The 21,848-nt window shown below is 31.2% G+C and overlaps 1 protein-coding gene and 3 long non-coding RNA genes across 7 annotated transcripts in view; 1 reads left to right on the top strand and 3 right to left on the bottom strand.

The window, feature by feature from the left end:
* Window positions 1-3,908, bottom strand: part of LOC114340329 (uncharacterized) — a 153,697-nt gene extending 149,789 nt beyond the window's left edge. For 2 of the 4 annotated variants that reach the window (XM_050655785.1, XM_050655787.1), the window contains exons 1-2: window positions 3,702-3,908; window positions 3,234-3,360 (exon numbers count right to left, since the gene is read on the bottom strand). In XM_050655785.1, coding sequence (XP_050511742.1) covers window positions 3,234-3,299 — 66 coding nt within the window. In that variant the 5' untranslated portion in view covers window positions 3,300-3,360; window positions 3,702-3,908. Of the gene's footprint in view, window positions 1-3,233; window positions 3,361-3,436 lie in introns of all 4 variants that reach the window. The other 2 variants (XM_050655786.1, XM_050655788.1) reach the window with 2 other exon arrangements.
* Window positions 3,909-5,122: 1,214 nt separating this feature from the next.
* LOC126887896 (uncharacterized) lies at window positions 5,123-10,727 on the top strand. Its single transcript, XR_007699274.1, has 2 exons — window positions 5,123-6,705; window positions 6,784-10,727. It is a non-coding gene; the product is annotated as an uncharacterized LOC126887896 (long non-coding RNA).
* Window positions 10,714-13,745, bottom strand: LOC126887893 (uncharacterized). Its single transcript, XR_007699270.1, has 2 exons — window positions 12,480-13,745; window positions 10,714-10,996 (listed from the first exon to the last, which is right to left on the bottom strand). It is a non-coding gene; the product is annotated as an uncharacterized LOC126887893 (long non-coding RNA).
* Window positions 13,746-17,334: 3,589 nt separating this feature from the next.
* On the bottom strand, window positions 17,335-20,824 carry LOC126887892 (uncharacterized). Its single transcript, XR_007699269.1, has 2 exons — window positions 19,827-20,824; window positions 17,335-17,652 (listed from the first exon to the last, which is right to left on the bottom strand). It is a non-coding gene; the product is annotated as an uncharacterized LOC126887892 (long non-coding RNA).
* Between the last annotated feature and the right edge of the window lie 1,024 nt (window positions 20,825-21,848).

Genomic DNA, 21,848 nt, shown 5'->3' with positions numbered 1-21,848 from the left:
ATAATAAAACATTGTTGTTTGTGTTTAAACAAATGATTCTATACAGAACATCATCTGGAAGCAATAAATATTAAACTGTTCATTTATTTAGTGAACACTCTTTGTGAAGCAGTGCTAAAAGAATGAATAGAAATAAAATATTTTATTCTATTTAGTTAGTACATTGTATTTATACTTAATAAAATAAAGTGCATTGAAATCAAAACAAAAAAAAGAATGTGTGTGTACTTTGTACGCACGTAAGAAGTTATACTTCTATCATATGATTTCAACAAAATTAATATACTTTAAACAGTTTATTTATATTTTATTTAAATATTAAACTAATTTTAATACTTAGTACTTCTCAAAAATTTTTATTAAATCAGTGCCAAAAATTAAAATAATAAAAGAATAAAACACACACAAACAAACACATTGAAAAATGCCACAAATGATTTCTGAACAATGTAGGAAAAAATTTTAACTAAATACGTATTTTCTGAAAAAAAATTACATAATAAACTTACAATCATAAAATGTATAAAAAAAAATAAAAAAATAAAAGTTTCCATTGGGGTTCGAACCCGCTTATCAGTGCAGTTAGTATTGAAATTCTTTCACCTTAAACTTTTACCCACAGAGACCACGTGTCATCATGTGCGAAGATCAACTAACTAAACGGATTAAACTTTTGACGGTTCTGAATTTAGCCAAATTATTTTGATTTTGAATTGAAATTATTTAAAATTGAAAGAAATATTAGAATACAACAAAACATAGAGTAAGAAAACAATATATTAGGTGAATATTGATAGAAATTTTGATGGTAATCAAATTATGTAAATCAAAGCATTACATACTATTTTAGTAGGTTTTTTTTAATTTTCCAAATAGGATTTTTCCTATGAAAATTTTTATTAGGATACTGAAACATTTACAATTATTATGTACCTGTCGCTTTTAAAAACTATTTAAAAAGTCACTACAATATTATAAACTTTTTTTTCTCTGCATAAAATGCATAAGCATTTTTCTCTGCCATCACAACAATAAAAACTAATATACACAACATTAATTTGTTTATCCAAAATCTCCATATTGAACAATTATTGACAGATGATTTTAACACCCAATCAGATCCCGTATATACCATACTGTCTGTGTGCGCATGCACGCAGAATTCAATAAGTATCAAGATTTATATCAGGTAGTTAAGAAAGTATAGGAACTCTGTGAAAAGTGCTGTCTTTTGTCCAAATAAAGCTAATTAGTTGTGCAGTGAATGGACAGCCTAAGTCTGACGTCAAAAATGTCACAAAATTGGGAGGAGCTTATATTGACAACGTTAAATGGTCATAAGGAATTTTTCATTTATGTGCTTTGTGTGGCAAAATAAGATAGGTCTGGATCCCGCATATGAAAAAAAAAGTTGATTAATAGCAAGCTGAAAATTTGTTAATAGCTTAAGGGTGTCTAGTCGGATAAACTTTGATATATGGGAACACTGGAAAAGGGGCAGTTTTAATTGTTGAACAGGTTAAAAACTTGGAACGGTCAGACCACGAAAACGGCACATTTATTTTGTCTGACAGAACAGACTTAAACTCTCCGAACAGAGATTAAACTCTCATGCAAAAATCAGACTGCTATTTATCACCTGTCATTTGACATATTCTACATGTTTCACTCATTAAAACGCCCATTTGGTGATAAATAGCAGTCTGATTTTTGCATGAGAGTTTAATCTCTGTTCGGAGAGTTTAAGTCTGTTCTGACGGACAAAATACATGTGCCGTTTTCGTGGTCTGACCGTTCCACCGAAATTTTTAACCTGTTCCACAATTAAAACTTCCCCTGTTCCAGTGTTCCCATATATCAAAGTTTGTCCGACTAGACACCCTTAAGCTATTAACAAATTTTCAGCTTGCTATTAATCAACTTTTTTTTCCCGCTCATACGCGGGATCCAGACCTAAGACTCCATTTAGGTATTTCGTTAAAGAAACGTGTTAAGAGATTTTTATTCGTTTTTGCTCAGGTGGTTTTTATTCCTCAGTGGTTGAAAATAAACATAACCTCAAAACTGTTTAGTCTAATCATTGCATTAAATTAACACATTCGCAGACACGCTGTCATTTGATACACGTATTCTTATGGAGTAAATGACTTCATATGCAGTCATGACTGTGAATGTGTTAACTCAAATGGGCAAAAACGAATAAAAATCTGTTAATTGACACGTTTCTTTAACTAAATACCTAAATGAAGGTTTATTTTGTCACACAAACCACGTAAACAATAAATTAAAAATTCCTTATGAGTGTTTAACATTATAAACAAAATTGTTTGGAGTCAAATATAAGCTCCTCCCAATTTTGTGACTTCAAGACTTAGGACATCCATTGAGAGAAAAAAGTATGCGGATATTAATAAGTTACATAATAATACTGATTTGGATACATTCGTAAATAAAGTTTGAGAGTTAACTTTAAAAAATCCTGAAATAACAGAATTTTTCAAAAAATCACTAAAAGAAGGGGTCATCAGTTGCAATTGCAACGTAGACATGGCAAATGGCAACTGTAAATGATGCTTTACAACTAAGGGAAGGGAGGGTAATAAAATCTCCAAAATTTTTATGACATAGTTTATGGATGTTCCCTTAACTGTCTAAGTATTTGTGAGATTTTTTATCTTTTATCCGAGTCCATTTACCATGTTACCACATTTATTTAGTCAGAGATCCGTTTTCCCACAGAACAATCACTTTAGTAGTCAACATGGCATGCTCTCTAGGTTTGATTTTTCAAATCCATTATGATGCCGACCACGTTTCGAATTTTGTTTCACAATAAATATAACTGTGCAGAAACTAAACCCTTAATACTATATCTATTATAGCCAATAACAATATTTCTGTATTTGTATGAAAAACAAACATAGAACTATACATTCAAAATAGTGTGTTTATTTAATTTATAAATAACATGAATGGATGCCTATTATACATCTACGGGCAGGACGAAACCTGTCCATTAAATTGGGTACTTACTGTCACAGTGAATAGTCACAAAATACAACATACTGAAATGTTTAAAAAATTTAAACATTCATTAAAACGTTTGGAAACCAACATTATAGTTTGTATGTTGATTTGATAAAAAAATCAAATAAAGAAATACATTACTTACCTATGCACAAACTAAAATTGATAAAGAAATCAATGAATATCTTTATAAAAATTTAAATTACCTTCTTTGTTAGTGTCGAAAACATGATCGGAGGATCATCTTCAGTACCTGGAGCACAGGGTTCCATTTTTAAAGCACTACACTGACGAGGACTTCCAAAACGTTGAAATATCTCAAAAAAGGAATTTCTGTAAAAAGAATGCAATTTGTAGAAAATGTATTCATGCGAAAATTTTCCACCTGGATTTTTTTAGCTGAACTTACCGTTAAAGCTATGTACTGCAAATTTTAAAGGTAGTTTTAAATATACCGCCACATATCACAACACAAGATGGCCGACTTGGAAAATAAGATCACTGTTTATTTAATTGGTGAAAATAATTATTAATATCCAAAAACGGAAAAATATATTTTGATAAATCAGAAAAACATCATGGCTAAAGAAGAATAAATAGACAATCAGTATCCCATTGGTTGCTGAATTTATCGACCATCGAAAAGTCGGCAGTTTTATTTGAAGAAGTCTTACCTTTCTTAAATATATTCACATTCACACCACCACAATATTATACATAATTCAGTTTATGTATAAAATTTCAAATCCACAAATTTATGAATATTAGCACAATACTGAGCCAGATTTATTCAAACCGAACAACTGGAAAAACAGTCCTAAAGACTTTTGCTTTTCCGACTTTTCCACTCCTTGACTTTGACTGTTTGACTTTGACTGACGTTTGACGTTTAACGCTTTGACAATTGACAATGACAATTAGCGTTATAGACATAATAGCCATAGACTAGGTAAGATGTACGATATGGGCCGCTCTGTGAATAAAATAGAGGTGGTGATTGTTTTTTACTTCATAATCATGGTCAAAGGCTTGACAAATTCACAAAAGTAGCGTACGTGGGAGAGATTAAATGTCCAGCAAACGACGGCACTGTTGCCAGATTTACCTTTTTCCTTTTAGCGGGAATTTTAAAATTAGTCTAATGCCACTTTGGTTTTAAGAGAGAGTTCTGTATTCTTAAATTTATAAGGCGCGTTCCAAGTGACATGAAAACCGTCCTTCGTACTGCCCTCGTCATGCGCATTATAAAAAATGCGTTCCAAGCGAACATGAACGATGATTGGTATCGTACACCGTGTTGTTCCAAGCGATCCATGTACCGCTTCGAAATCGGTAACTGAACGGCCCTTTTGATACATGCCTTCAAGCAGAAACTATTTGTACTGACTTGCGCAGTTAGGATTGTTTTCATTTTTACTGGTCACTGCTATGAGATCAGCTGATGATTCAATAATAGAATAATCCACAATTTACGCTATTAGTACCTGTGAATCTTGATTTCTGTTTAAATAATTATTAATTCTTTTTTTTCAAATTAATCTTATAAAAATGGATAAGTTATTATTTTCTTTTTTCATAGAAGACAACGATTTAATGTCAGATATCGATTCTGGGGAAGGTTTTGAAGCTGAAGTGATGTTTAATGAACATGTTAAGTCCACTTTACATCAACAATAAATTGAACAAGAAATTGACAAAGTTATTTAAGGTCAAATTTGGCTTATACAAAACACAATTCTACATCCAATTTTGCCGTGAATAAAAAGAAAATTGACAAAATAAAACATATCCAATTGTTCTATTTCATCAAATTATTTCACTTTCTTTTACAAACCATACATTTTGTACTCGTCAAATTTGGTATTGAATAACTCTGTCAATTTCTTATTCAATTTATTGTTGATGTAAAGTGGACATTAGAAATATTAATTTCTAACATCTAGCAAACTACTACTATAGTGGTACAGTGGTACTCGCACTAAATGGCTCAGGCGCAACTCGAACTTGAAATGGTACGGTACACGAATTCGTTCCAAGAGGGTTATGTACCGGTAATCGGATCGAGATCGAAAGAAAACCGTTAAAGGGCGATTCTGCGCATTAAAACAGTCCAATCGATTTCGTGGCGGTTCAAGGGATCGTACAAATCATAGAGGTATATATTAACATAGAGTGAGCCCTCACTCCGCCACCACTGACGACAAGATCTCTTCGACTGGTTTGCGGTATCTCTTTCTAGCACAATGTATCGAGAAACATAACATGAAACTAAGTGGGGGTACGGGACGGCAAGTGAAATAAGGAGAATTACTTTATTCTTCTTTTTTCTTTAATTATTATGACAAGTGACAAGACAACATAACCCAAATAATTTAATCCGGCCCTATTTCTATTTTTGAACAAAATGTTGGAAATATCTTAGTTTATTTTTAGTTCTAGCTTATTTATGGCTAGATTGAAAATCTGAATTTTCTAATATTGGTTCATGATTATCATCAGGGACTTGATTCGGTTCTTAAACAGGTAAATTTTCTGTCTCATCTGATATTGATTTGGTAGTGGAATTCTTTAGTGTATTATGTGGACTTTCATTTTCATCTTAATCACTATTGTGATTCAATAATTTTAGGTCACTTTTAGGAGCTGAGTACTTCGTTGCAACTGTACTTTTCTTTCTGTTTGGATACTGCATTAAGGCATAATGTACATTGGCTTCTAAAAGATAATCCTTTTCAACTAAAGGATCAAACTTACTCATTCATACAAATTTTCTTAGTAATACTTTGTCTGAATCTTTCATGAAGAAATAGAATTTCTGCTAGTTGATCTTCATTGATAAGTAAACACATGTTCATGATGTGTACAATTGGTTGCTGTAGACAGTAAACTTCATATAGAGTGCAGAGCATCTGGTATATAGAACATTTTTCCATTTAGTGATGTCTAAATTTCTGGTTTTCAATGCTAGATTCACTGCTTTCCATATAACTCCATTGTATCTTTTAACTTAACCATTTCCTTCAATATGGTGTTGTTCTACTTGAAGATATTCCTTTAGAGTGTAGGTAATTAATAAATTCTTGGTAAGTCAAGCTAGTCCCCCTGTCTGACTGGACGTATCTTAGCATGGAAATCTTGAAAATTCATCAATTTTTTTTTGTTCAGAATCTGTGAGGATACGTGAGAAAAAAGTAACGGGTCTTCCAGATTGACTCAGCATGATAGCAATAGCAAATTCATTCATGTATCTGTTTCAACAATGAGAATTTATTTTTCATTAATTACTGTCCATAGAAGTGCAATATTGTATATCCCAAAATATTTATAGCTTTTGGGGTGTATTCTGTAACACTTCCGTTAAATTTTAGTGGCCTCTAAAATTTTAGCGCCCGCTAAAAATATTTTGTTATTCTGTAAATCATACATCCGTTAAAATCATAACCTAAACCGTTAAAACTCCCTCTAAATAAAAATATTTTAGAGGATGTCAAAACGTACCCGCTAAATTTTTAGCAGTCCGTTAAATGTTAAATGTGGTTTGATTATTTTTGTTGGGTTATGTTTGTATGAATAGTACTTTGTTATTCTTGTATTATACTGGAGATAAATATTTAAAAATGGAAAATGGCTTTTTATAATGTATTTGGTGAAGAAGTACTTAATAAATAATAATGAAAGGTAAGTCTCATTTTTACTTTACAATTGACACACTACACCTATAAGTAACAAAATTCAAATGTTTGTTTCTTTTTGTAGAGCTGATTTCAGATTACAACATAAACACAAAGTAAATAATTGACCTGAAAGTAAATAACTACAATTACCATTTCAAAGGAAGTAGGTAATACCTACCTAAGTACCTAGAAATGTTATTGAAAAAGTGTTGGAAGTCAAAGATGTTTGTCAAAGCAATTAAATCCTATTAATGCAGGTAAAATTATTTAAAGTTATTGTGGAACATTACAAAACGTACCAAATGATTACAAAGGTAAAGTTTCAGAAGGTTTATAACCAGATGCAGATTAGAGAGATTTTGCACCTCTTGAAATAACCGCTGATTTTGGCTCCGCTATGGTTAACTTTATTAAGCATAACGATTACGGCAACGTTAAAAAGCAGAGTTTTTGCAGCCTGTCAAGTAGGTTTTTCGTGTCATCCTTATCGTTATTTAAACATAACCTCACTTCACAACTTTATTGTAATTTTAAGCATATAGTTGAACAGTTTTTGATATTTTAATTTATAGGTAATCAAAATTAGAATCTATGTAAATGTAATTTTACTGATTTTTTTACATTCTGGCAACAAAGCAATTTAACCATTACTATAACGATAACGATAAGCACTACTTTAAACCTCCGTAAATTACGGAATCCCTTATGTTTAATAACGATATCGGATCATATATTCGCTACTGCGCAGATGTAGTACAACGATAACCATAACGGAATTGCAAAATAAGTGGTGCAAAATCTCTCTATTAATAAGATGACCTTAATGTTATTGAAAATAGACCATTTGACCAAAATTATTGTCCAAGGAGAGAAGAAAAAATAAGATATGCATTTTTTCAGCAATATTTTAATGTATAACTTTATAAATAAAAATGTTTAATTGGAAAATATGGGTTTTACTAAAAAATAATTAAATATAATAAGTATTATTTTCTAGGAAACTGTCATTTTCTTCTTCTTCTTAAGGTTTTTGGCCTCTAACAGTCAGTTTTCGGTGAATTTCTAGGTTAAAAGTAGTTCAAAACGATCAACGTGCGACGTTGCCGTATTTGTTCCAAAACCTTTTAGAGGATTCCTCTAAAATAATATTATTTTAGCGGTCCTCTATAATATGTGTTTACAGAATGACAATCTAACCGAAAAGTTTTAGAGGACCGTTAAAAGTTAAATTTTAGAGGACCGTTAAAAGTTAAATTTTAGAGGCCTCTTAAATTTAACGGAAATGTTACAGAATACACCCCTTTGATTGTAGTGACATTTATTTTGATTTAAAGTTAACCCATATTTTTTAACGGCATTTAAAAACTTCAAATCATAGCTATCTTATGATCCTCACCACTAACTGTTACTTCATCTAAATAAGCGTAAACCCCTTGTAGATTTTCTTTTTTATTGATAGAATCAATGGCTCTCTAAAAATATGATACTCCATTGGTCACCCCAAGAGGAATACGACAAAATTGGTAAAGGCATCCACTTTCCTCAAAAGCTGTACATGGTTTGTCAGATTCATGAATTGGCTATTCTCATTTAAAAAAATATTTGATTACGTCATCACGCCCAGATGGATGACGTCACTAGTATGTTGTATACAGTAGAACCCCGAAAATCCGAACTAATTGGGGGGACAGCCTGTTCGGATTCTGAAAAGTTCGGATTATTCGAAAGTCAGCCTAACCAGTAATTCAAAGCTCTCCTGCAAAACGTGTAACCTGGCTATGAGAAAACCGAAGTAAATTTATGTTTAACCTTTATAAGCACTACATATAAAGTACCTACGTATTTATTTTTAAGAAATTTTAAATGTCAAAGTCCTACGAATCCAATATTGTTCAATTTTCTGGTTATACTTTGTATAATAAACATGTATTTAAGTTTTTGTCTTGAATTTTTAAAAAAAAATTCACTTTCCGTTAGTTTGGATTTGCAGGGTTCTACTGTATGTCAAAAATATATATGAGGGGGGCAAAATATATTGAATAACCCTGTACATCAAGAAATTTACTACCAACGTCTCTGTTACTGAATATATCACTAAGTACAGGGCAACCTATTTAAAACTTAAAAAATCAGCTAAAAAATTAAACTATCAAAATCATCTGAGAAGCTTTAAAAGTGTTGCAAAAGAAATTTGGTCCATAATAAACAATCTTCTTCGAAATCAAACTCACAAAGCTCAAACATTTTCCCTTCCAGACCATGAATACTTTATTAATGTGAGTAAAATTATGACATCAACTATTTTGTCACAAGAGATCAATTTTGTTAAGATCCGATTTCCTATCTCCCTAATTCAAGAAAGGTCTCAAATTCATTATTTATAAGACTAGTTGATTAATCTGAACTGATCCAAACAATCAATAGTATCAAAAGCAAATCTTCCTGTAGTACTGATGGACTATCCATAAAAATTGTCTCAAATCTCCCAGAAAATGTGTTGGGAGTCCGCATCCCACTAATGACTCTTTTAAGGGGCTATCCTAGTGTAAAAGAACGAAATTCACATACTTTTTTTGGGAATATCTAAAATAAAAAGTACTGTACCAATTGTTTTGAAAATTTGCATGACTATTTATTATAAAAAGAAGTACAAGTAAAACAATTTTCATAAAAAAAAATAATGAAAATTTAACGATTTATGCCCTATCTACTGGCACAGTGAAAATAAAAAACATGGCTCCACTGCTGCAGCGATTGGGACTAATAGAGATCCTGAATTATAAAATTGCAAATACATATTGATTATTGAAATATTAGTTATTTCCTATACCATCAATTAGGATTTTTGGAAAAATGACGAAGTGTTGAAATTTTTTTAAATTAGCTAGAACATTTTCAGTTTCAAAAACCGCCAAATTGACATTTTTTATCCGATTAAAAAAATCCCTATTTGATGGTATAGAAAATAACCTATATTTCAATAATAACTTTTGATATTTTATGTTTCAGGATCTCTTTTAGTCCCAATCACTGCAACAGTGGAGCTATGTTTTTATTTTCACGGTGCTAGTAGATGGCGAATAAATCGTTTAATTTTCAATATTTTTTTATGAAAATTGTTTCACATGTACTTTTTATAACAAATGTTCAGTAGTAATAACCAGAGGACATTGATAATTGTTCGAAAAATTTTTATAACAGATTTCGAAAGCTTGTTCCTTGGAAACAGACCGACGCCGTAGGCGGAGGTCTGTTGCCTGTAAGCAACAAGCTTGAGAAAGTTGTTAAAAAATTTTTGAGCATTTATCAATGTTCGAGGGTTATTCGGATAGAAAATTTTTTGCTGATATAAAATTAATAATAATTTCATTAATATTCTCATCAGTATTACAACCAAATCGTGACATTTTGAAATATTGAATATTTGAAATGTCAAAATTGAAATGAAACGAAATGTAGGTATCCATAGCTACATGATTGAGTGAAAACAGCCCATGGGATCTGTTTTCAGTATAATGTTGGTTGTATTCAATCAGATGACCACAAATTAATTGATTTCATTGGATTTCTAATTGAGCAAAAAATTTTCAAAATAATTGGTACAGTACTTTTTATTTTAGAAATTCCCAAAAAAGTATATGAATTTCATACTTTTACACTAGGATAGCCCCTTAAGAAAGGTAAATTTCTAGAGCTGCCTAAAGACAGCCATCATTATTCCTCTTCATAAGGGTGGTGAAAAATCTAATGCCTGCAATTATAGACCTATTGCATTACTACTGGTACTCTCAAATAGGACTCATATTACACAAGTATAAAATCTTGTTGCTGGTATGAGCACATTGTGTAAATGTTAGGATTTAAAGAGGATATAAAAACCTTCAATACAATTATGAGCGTTAGTCTCTTTATATCCTAACATTTTTTTTGTTATTGTTTTAGTTTATTATTGTTTTTTATGACTCTGTAAGTTTTGTGTATAAATTGTACAATTTTCCATGACAATAAAGCATTTTTCTATTCTAAGTTGTCTATTTGTTAAACCAAAGCATTGATTATTATTACAAAATATTAATATAATCAATTAAATAATAATATTAATCTCACAAACAATATAGGAAGTATAGTTAAAAAGAATAAACATAGTAATCCACAAGGAAATAAATCTGCACATAGCTATAGCCCAAAGTAACTTCTGTTGTTTATCCAAATCTTCAATAGTCAAAAACATTTGTGTAAAATTAGATTCCAGCAGTTTCTCCTTTTCCTACATTTAAAATAGCTGGTGTTTATTCCTAAAAACAACAAATACATAAATAAAAACTCTAAATTGTATACCATAAAAAAATCATACAAATATGACAAAATATCACAAGAGTATTTTAACATTATTTAAGGACAATTGCCATAATAAGCCACAACAAAAATGTATTAAGCGAAAAAGCTATAGAGCTGAAACAGGAAGTTGCTATGTTTGGTCTATATATTAATGAAAGTAAAAAAAAATACCTAAATGGAATATAACAACGGGTTCTTATCGGTAATAAGAAGTGTTTTTATGCATACAAAGACGTAATGAAAAGTAAGTTACTGTTACTGAATCGTGAGTATTGGCTCCGTGCGTCTCCCCTCTACGTACAGTCACGTGATACGCTGTCAGATTTTGTAAGGACGTTTTAACATTGAGTCTTATGGGATTATTTTGTTAAACTTGAATATTTTATTTTGTAGTAACAATAACCGAAAAAAATTGTTAGAATTCATTAGTTATTAATTTATACTGTAATTTATAGTGCAACAAAAATATTTTCTTTTTCGTTAATAAAGATTTATTGACATAAACTGCGATAGTGAGGTTATGTATACAAAATCAAACTGATAATCAATATTGGAAAGTGAAGAATTTATATCAGATTAAGTGCGTTTTTAATTTCTGTTTATATTAATACATAATATCACTAGCGTGACACGGCATTTTTTTTAAATGTCTCATTTAAACATACACAAAGCGTCCTGATAAAATTTCAAAAAACCGCCACCATGAGCAGGTCAGTCGATTTTGCTTTGACACTTTGTTAACGCTCGGGGCGAATAAGCTTAGAATCTACAAAACAGTAATTAGACCAGTGGTCACATATGGATGTGAAATGTGGACCATCTCAACCACTAATGAAAATCAACTGAGAATATTTGAGCGTAAAATACTAAGGAACATATTTGGACCAACACATTGTAAAGATGGTTCATGGATAATTAAAATGAACCACAAGCTGAATGAACTAATGCAGAGCGCAGATGTTGTTAGATTTGTAAAGTGTCAAAGACTAAACTTTCTTGGTCGCTTAGCAAAAATGTCAGATAATCGAGCTGTGATGTCAGAGATGGAAGCCCCAAGGAAATATAACAAGAGGAAGGCCCTGTAACAGATGGATAGACGATGTAGAGAAGGATCTTAAAACCATAAATATCAGGCAGTGGTGCAGGAAAGTAGCAACAGGGCAGAATAGAAGAATGCTGTTAAGCAGGCAAAGATTTACAAATGGTTGTAGTGTCATTAGAAGAAGAAGATTTAAGGACAGTTTAGGCAGGCTATATGCATTAAGGCATTATTAAGCTTTGCATTTAACCATATTGTAATACACTATATCTTACATGGTCAAGCATGATTTTCTTTACATAACCCTTGTTCTAAACTAGAACCGAATTGGTAAGTACATATATATTTTTATTGTAGACATTTTAAAAACTTATTACTTAGTTGAATTACTTTAAACTTACCACTTATAAAATGTTTACTACATACTCTCATATTTTAATTTGTGGTCTGTTCTCTTTATTGCTTTTATCCAATGTTCCTGCCTTTGTTTGGATAAAATTCATTTAAATGTATTGCATGGGGGAAATGTATAGCCTTGGGAACAGTAAAAAGTGAGGATTTTATCCCTGTCTGTCCTATTCCCGCAATTTACAGGCTTCTCAAGAAAGCCCTTGCTACAAGTCGGTCAAACACAAGGAAAGGTGTTTTTTCTTTTTTGCACACAAACAAATTGACACAAACTGATAATTACTATGGGATAATTCAGTTCTGTAGGCTATAAACAACTTTATATTTAATTTACTATCACAATTTCGCTGCACAATTAACAATAAAAAACAAAACCAAACAGAATATTCGTCTAACAACATCTGTACAAATAAATGTCAATGTCCAATGTAAACAGTGACTAAATAAAAATAACAGGAAAGACATCAGCTAACTTCGTACTTCTCCTAACTTAAAAATGACGTTTATCATACTGTCGCAGCTTTACTATGTGTAAGAGTGAAGTAGCACTAATCCAAAGAAAAAAGATGGTGTCGTCACTTCGCTCCGAATGACACTCTCTCTATGTCAATATAAGGTCTGTTCCTTTGTTTTAAGTGTAACACTAGTTCTTGAAAAGTGTAAGAAAAGTGTAAAAGTGTTACACTTTCTTGTTTCTTTGTTTTTCTAGTGTTTACACTTTTTTTCACGATACACTCAACTTCTGTCGTAGAACGCGTACAACTCGTTTCTTTGAAATGCTGTAGGAAAAAAAGTGTAACACTTTTCTACACCTACCTCCGAGACGGTGGTGGATATTACACTCGTCCTGCGCAGTATCATCCAACCGGAGCCAGCTGTTTAGCCGTTAAATGTGTTTGTTTACAAAAAAGATATATTTCTTTTTAGTTTAATTTAAACTAGATTTATAAATTGAAAAAACTAAAGTAGCTACAAGTTTTAATTTAATTTTGCTTAACCTCCGAGTGGCACTTTCCTGTAATTTTAAAATTATCACTTTTCAGTGATTTTTTTAATATGCTTTTATGTCCTTAAGTTCAACAAAGCATTTCCTTTAATTACAATTAAGCCAAAACATCGCAAATCCTGGGCCCTGGACTACTAAAGGTATCCGGTATCCGCATATCAGCCATGAATATGCGTTCACTACTCTACGTCAAGAAATTTACTTTCCAATGGCTCTGTCACTGAATATATCAGCAAGTATAGGAAAACCTATTTAAAACTTATAAAATCAGCTAAAAAATCGTACTATCAAAATTGTCTGAGAAGCTCTAAGTGTTGCAAAAGAAACTTAGTCCATAATAAACGATCTTCGAAATAAAATTCACCCAGCTTAAACATTTTTCCTTTCAGACCCTGGAAATCTAAATGAATACTTTGTTAATGTGAGTAAAAATATAACATCAACAGCTTCGTGCAATTGTACTCGAGACACTGTGTCAGGTGAGGTGTTTGAAAATTTGAGTAACTTGATTCTGGGGTGTGAATTTCTAAAACTTTTAAGTGTGGTTTTTAACTGTTGAGAAAAATTATTTATTTAGTGTTGTGTTTATAATTTAATATATGTTTTAAAATGAGTTTTGTTTTATTTTTTGAGAAAAAATTAAAAATACAGCATACTTACAGTACTTTTTTTGAAATGCTATTTTCCAAAGTTTATAAAATTTCTTACGCTCGATTTTATATTAATAAAGTTAAAGTGGACTTTAAATTTAAAGTTTTCTTTAACTGTAACAATTGCTTTTTTTAAGGTAACACACACTTTAACTTTATTATGAAATCGAGCGTTAGTCAAAATTCTAAATGCTCAGTAAATAATAACAACAATTAGGTACTTGTATTGAAAACAACATATTTTGTAATTTGGAAAAAAAAACAACATATTTGCAACATAGATAACAAAACAACATGCTTTGTTACGTATTTTAAAAAACTCTCCATCATGCATGCTCCATGAGAAAAGAAAATATAAAACTAATTTCATCCTTATTGTGTCTCAGATGGCGTAGCTACTTTTGCTATAACTACTCAATGCTTTGCTACTCTACCTACCTACATACAATTTGTATTGTTTTATCAAAAAACAAGCATTTACATACTCTGCAAATTGTATATTTTTTCTTTGCATTTTCATATGAAAAAACCGCGGTATTTATCTTGAACTTTTTTTGAACAAGGTGCAATACTTAGGTAATATTATTATTAATAAAACAAAGTATATTAAAATACAATGTTAAAAACTTTAATAATATTAGCAATATTTAAAAACTTCAATATATTATATTATAGTATACATATTATGAATCAGTAGAAACGATTATATTTAAATTTGGTAAATTATAACTCCAATCGACCAGAGCACGACCACACTACCCAAAACACAAGTACGCAAATATGGTTGTGTGAAGCGTGGCTCGAAGCCGTGCAATTTACGAAACTCGCTCGATCTGTAGATCCTTGTGTCCTCATCTCGCCAATTAATGATTCTTTTGAGAAAGGTAAATTTCCAGAGTACCTAAAGACAGCTATCATTATTCCTCTTCATAAGGGTGGTGAAAAATCTAATTCCTGCAAGTATATACCTATTGCATTACTACCGGTACTCCAAAATTATTGAGAGACTCATAAAAGCATGACTTATGTCCTTTCTTGTTGAAAACAACATTTTATTACAAAAGTTCGGCTTTTTAAATAATAAATGTACTGCTGATGCCATGTTTTCTGTACTACATGAGGTTTATCAAGCACTGAGCAATAATCTTCACACTGCCACTGTTTTTTGTGACTATGCCAAAGCTTTTGATTGTGTAAATCATGAAATTTTGATAAAAATAACTAAATTTCTATGGAATTCGAAGAATTTCTTTGAATTGGTTTCAATCTTACTTGGATAGTTGGAAACAACTGGTTAGAGCAAATAATACAGACTCTAGTCTCCAAAATATTGTATGTGGGGTCCTCTACAAACCACAAGGTTCAGTATCAGGTCCTCTACTTTTCCTTACGTTTATGCTGATGATACCAGTATTACTTGGAGCAACTCAAATATTGCTACTATACCTTCTGATCTACTCACGATAAAAACCTGGTCCGATTCTAATTTACCTTTTTTTAACAAAAGACAGTAGCATTATCCTATACAGGAGCTCGTCAATCTTTACCTCTTAACACATTCACAGACACAACTGCATATGAAGCCACTTACTCCATAAGATGTGTCTACATCTAAAGTGTGTCTGTGAATGTGTTAATAACAGCCAGATCAGTATCGTTGATTCTGTAAAGTTTCTTGGTATTTTTTTTAGATAGCAATCTTAAGGGTTAAAAGGGTCTAAAGGGATAAACATTCACTGAAAGCGATATTATCTTTAATACCCGTGGTGCCTTCAACATTTAATGTCTGACTAAATTATTCTTTATAGGCAAAAAAATTTAAGGAATTTTGAATTAATTAGTTTTTAAATAAGTACATTTACCAGCAACAGTTGTAACGTAATTGTGTCAACTCGACAGTATTTAACTAGTTATTTGAATTTAATACCCTAGCTAGGGCATTATTTTTCAAAATAAATATTGAAAAATAACGCCCTAGGGCATTATAATATAACTTACTTCGAAATCATGTACAGTGGAACCTCGATTATCCGTCTCTCCATTAACCATCACCTCTGTTAACCGTCAGGGTACATACAGAAGTTGTATTGAGTTATACATTAGCAATCATTTAAATGCAAAAAAATAAAAAAAAAAGGTAATTTGATTTGTGATGAGGATACAAACGGCTATCCATTGCTGACAGATAAAGAACTCATTGAAATGGCAACAAAGGCGGACCAAACCTATTCGGAAGCTGACACAGTAGCTATATTGATGCTTGGACACAAGGAAGCTTGACTGTAGCTATATTGATGAACCTATTGTAACTGACAAAGATTTGCGTAAATAATCTAGAGAAGCTGCATCGCATATGCAATAATTCATCGAGTGGTATTCTCAACAAGAAGAAGCCAATAAAGTAGATTGCATGATCTTATGCCTTATGCCGATTAAGAAATTCAGCCGTCGCAAAATATGAAGCAGCAGTAAAACAAACACAAATTTCAGAATATTTTAAATTGATTCGATTGTATGAACACAAATCTCTCTTATATTGTCAAACAAACCATACAAATGAAATTTGAGAGTTGTACTATGAATTTTTATTTTTTTTTTAATGTTCTGTTAACCGTCTTTTCCCTTCCGTCATACCCTTGGTCCGGTGCCCTGACAGATAATCGAGGTTCTACTGTAATCATATTAATGTCCGACTGGTATATTATTTGACAAATAATGACATGATTTTGAAGTCAGTTTGATAAATAATGACATGATTTTGAAGTCAGTTAAGTATGATATAATGCCCTAGGCTCTAGGGCATTATTTTGAAAAATTACGCCCTAGGGTATTAAATTTAAATAACTAGTTAAATACTGTCAAGTTAACAAATAACAACCCAAGTAAAACTATGGTTACCACAATTACGTTACGACTATTGCTGGTAAATGTACTTATTTGAAAACTAATTAATTCAAAATTCCTTCAATTTTTTGCCTATAAAAAATAATTTAGTCGGACATTAAATGTTGAAGGCACCACGGGTATTAACGATAATATCGCTTTCAGTCAACTTATATCCCTCAGGCCAAAGGCCCTCAGTATATACACCATTGACCTCAAGTGTTATTATCCTTATAATACCCTTGGTACCTTAACTATAATCTCACAATCAGCCCATAGAAGGTGTCAAACAAATAAAATATTTGGGAATCATACTTGATAATTTATTAACAATTAAACGATTACTTTATTGATTACAGTTAATTTATTTAATGGAAATTAAGGTAATAATAATAATAATGTTTATTCAAAAATAATCAAATATAAAATCTTCCTGAGACTAAAAACATATTTAAGTGTATAATTAATAAGAATTAACATAGGAAGCCACAAGGAAATAAATCTGCACGTAGCTATAGCCCAAAGTAACTCCTGTTATTTATCCAAATCTTTACTAGTCAAACACATTTGTTTTGAAATTCCAGCAGTTTCTTCTTTTTATACCTTTTAAATATCTGGTGGTTGTTCCTAAAACAAAGACATAAATAAAAATTCTACATTGTGTACCATAAAAAAATCATAAAAATGTGGAAAGTATCACAAGAATAAAGAAAAGTCCCAGATATAAAATTCACTATTAAAATAAAAATAGTAAATAATTATTTATATCTGACACTTTTCTAATTGGAACTTCTTTCTGGTAACATCCTTAATCTCTGACTTTTACAATTTATAAGACAAGAGATGATGAATAAAGAAAGGGAAAAGGACTCTGCAGTATACAGTTACATTCTGCTTTCATTAATCTAGAAAAAAGATCAGAAAGATAATTCAAAGTCCGAAATTGTAAAAGTCAAAAAGAGATTAAGGATGTACCAGAAAGGGGTTCCAATAAGAAAAGTTTCAGATTTAAATAATTATTTACTATTTTAATAGTGAATTTTGTATCTGGGACTTTTCTCTTTTCTTTAAGAGATATCGCTGAAGCATCCTAATAGTAGATAACTATTTTTGAAATTCCACTTAAATAGACAATTTGATTTCGTTTTGATTCAGAGGTGTGCAGGCAGCTCCACTGGGGACGCCGTAAGGCAGAAACAACTGTCTGGAAATTGTGTATCGCCTCTGGATCGAAAGGAAACATAAACTGTCTCTTCACTATCACAAGAGTATTTTAATATTTTTATTGAATAAAAGTAGTCAAAAAAAAAGGACTAGTTGGTGGAGCGAAGAGATAAAAATAGCTGTGAAAGAAAAGAAAGTACCATGGAGAGCTTATCTAGAAAATAACAGTTAATAAGCAAGGAAGCTTGTGAAAGAAAAAGTTAAAAAAGCTAAATTGGAACAGTGGGAGAGATTTGGAGAAAAGATGGAGCAAGACAGTAGTAGGACAAACCAAAAATTGTTCTATTAAGGTCTGAAAAAATGAGAGGTAAATCAGGTAGTACTGTCGTGCAAATAAAAAAAAATAAAATGGAGAAACACTTACCCAACCACAAGATATAGTTAATAGATGGAGTAAATATTCCAAAGAGTTGAGTAATGAAATAACAATGGAAGAATTAACGGAAGCCATTGCAAAAATGAAAAATGGTAAAGTGGCAGGAATAGATAATATCAAAACACGATTGTTGAAATATATGGGGGAATCTGCATTACACTACTTACACAAATTACTGATAACAATTTGGAAACAGAAACGCATCCCAGAAGATTGGGCAACAGCAGTAATGGCTCTTCTGGTAAAGAAGGGAGGTAAAAAAGTAATGTTCAAATTATCGAGGTATTTTCATGCTAAGTGTACTGGCTAAGATTTATGAATGAACACTGGAGATGAGACTGAGAAAGAAAGTGGAACATCAACTAGACGATGCACAAAAAGGTTTCTGACCGGGCACAGTGTCCAAGATCATATCTTTACTATAAGACAATGGAAAAAGCCTTTGACAAGGTACCCCGACATCACATTTGGAAAGGGCTTGAACTGTTCGATGTTGGAGGAGAACTAATTGATGCAAGTAAAATTTATGTACTGGAACATTGTGCGAGCATTAAACTGTGAATCAAACAAATTTGCTAATACACAAGGAGTAAGGCAAGGTGGAGTTTTAAGCTCACTGCTATTCATTATATTATATATATGAATGAACCAATAAAAAAAATGCAGTAGAGTCCCGAAAATTAGATTTAGGTTACCATTGATTAAAAAGTATAACTCTGAGTAAATGTGTATCTGCAGATGACATTGCATTGATACCAAGTTCAGAGAAATCTTTACAAAGCAACCTAAATTTATAGACGAGAGAACTTGCAGACAAAGGAATGAAAATAAAATTAGCAAAGACTAAAACTTTACTTATTTCCAAGACACTGAGAGAAATCCATATAAACCTAGATGGAAATTTAGTAGAACATATGAATGATTTTGAATATTTATAAACTATAATAGACAAAAAATGCAAAAAAAATGAACAACAAAATTGCTAAAACATCACGATTATATCACTCCCTCACTACAGGTTTCATTAGCAAAAGAGAAATTAGTGAGAAGACAAAAGGGACAGTATATTATATACCTCCCTTCTCTGCTTCATGGAAGTGAAACATGGCTGGCTTTCCTAATAATTAAGCTTGAATTATCACATCTTTATTATTATTGTAGACATTTAAAATCCTTATTAATTGAATTACATTAAACTTACCACTTATAAAATGTTTACTTTTCATATTTTAATTTTAGTTCCCTTATATCTGTTCTTCTTGTGGCTTTTATCCATTGTCCCCGGCTTTGTTTGGATAATTCATTTAAATGTATTGCATGGGGAGCCTTGGGAACAGTACAAAATAAGACTTTTCCCTGTCTGCCCTACTCCCACAATTTACAACAATACAAGTTACATGTATAAGCTTCACAAGAAAGAAAAACTGATAACTGCTATGGACTAATTCAGTTCTGTAGGCGATAAACTACTTTATATTTGATTTGCTGCACACAATTTCGCTGCACAATCGACAATAAAAACAAACAGGATATTCTTTACAAATGTAAATATTAGGATTAGGTTATGTTATGTTATGTGCCCCCAGTTAGGCCATATTCGGAAGTTCCTTGTCCCTTTGCTTGATTGGCACACCGATAATTTTCCTTTAATACTGTCCGCTGTCATGAGCCGCTGTCACATCCGCTGTCATTTTACACTCGAATGTCCATAGAATTTCGTACACTTACACTCAAAAGTGTAACACTAAAAAACAAAGGAACAGACCTATATATACTACATTCGCTCTCGCGAGATTTTTTTTGAGACATTCGGAATAGGAAACCTACAACACAAAAATTCCTACCTCACACTATTAACTGCTAAAATCAACTCAAATCAACTTAATCTTTCATTAAAAAAAGAAGAATTATTAGAAATAGTGGGAGTGTCTACTAATCTCATAAAATTTTGTGAAGTTTATTTCTACAAAATATTTTTATTTTGTACAATAAATAATTTTCTCATTTGCTATCAATACATTATAATGGTTTAAATAAATAAATATTGATTGGCGTAAGGTTTATGTTATTTTTATGTCTGTTTACTATTAATAATATTGGATATGAGCAGGTGCGTTGGTTTTGTAGTAATTTCCAGACACTTCTGACAACTGAATTTTTCAAAAAAGAAATTACTAACGTCAGTGTCAAAAAAAATCTCGCGAGAGCGAGGCCCTGATTCTAAATCAAATTTCGACACTAAACAAGTCGCTTTCAATATGGCGATGGCGACTGTCGAAATTATTTGACACGGAGATGAATGAATGGCCAAAAGCGAGGTTAGGTTTAGTTTAGATGTGTTTTGTTTATTTCTTGCAAGGAAAACTAAATCAAAAGGTATTATAATATAGCTGGGTTTAATTGAAATTTGCTTGTTTTGAGGAATTAGATAGAATAGTATTAAATTAGAAATATAATAATTGAGAATGTCCACAACATGAATCATCAACTCAATGAAAGATGTGAGGTAATAATCTGGGAAAATTAGTAAAAAACAAGGAAAATTAATTACCAGCTATTTTATTGCTGGACATGCTGAAATAAAATCTTCAAGATTTCCTATATTAGTAATATAGCTGTGCAAAGTCCACAGAAAGTGTGCTATTTTGTTTATAAACAAATTAGCGCTCTGAAATCTTTTTTTTTATTATTGCTCTAAAACTCCGAAAATTTTAACTTTAAACCAAAACACTCACATAAAAATTGACAGTAATTTAATTCTGCACATTAATAATTTATTCCAATTTCCTTCGACGGAAATTTTCTTCGGAAAATTCGGGTTTTCCAAACAAAATCTTTAATTTTCAACTAAAATTTGAGGGAAGTAATTATTTATCAATAATTAAATAATTTGGTGACAGTGACATAAATCTTTTTTGTTATGAGTGTCTTGAAGATATGAAAATTTGTATGTACAAAGAAGACCGGAATTAAAAGGTATCTAATGGTTCAAAGATTAAAATCCTGTTGTTTATAACTCTGTCGCAAATGCCGGTCAAATTTGACCGGTTATACCTGGAATCACTCCTCGCAATTCAATTTGTTTTTCTTCGAAAAGGACACAGAAGCCGTGCTCTTTTCAACAGCGTTAACTTAATTTAATTTAATCTAATATTTTCTGAGGGGTTCTATTTGCTTATAAGCCAAAAAATTGTTTCTTTATAACATTCCCGAGACCGCTCAA

Source organism: Diabrotica virgifera, chromosome 7 (genome assembly GCF_917563875.1).
Source record: "Diabrotica virgifera virgifera chromosome 7, PGI_DIABVI_V3a".
Taxonomy (NCBI): domain Eukaryota; kingdom Metazoa; phylum Arthropoda; class Insecta; order Coleoptera; family Chrysomelidae; genus Diabrotica; species Diabrotica virgifera.
This window is presented reverse-complemented; position numbering and strand designations above follow the sequence as displayed.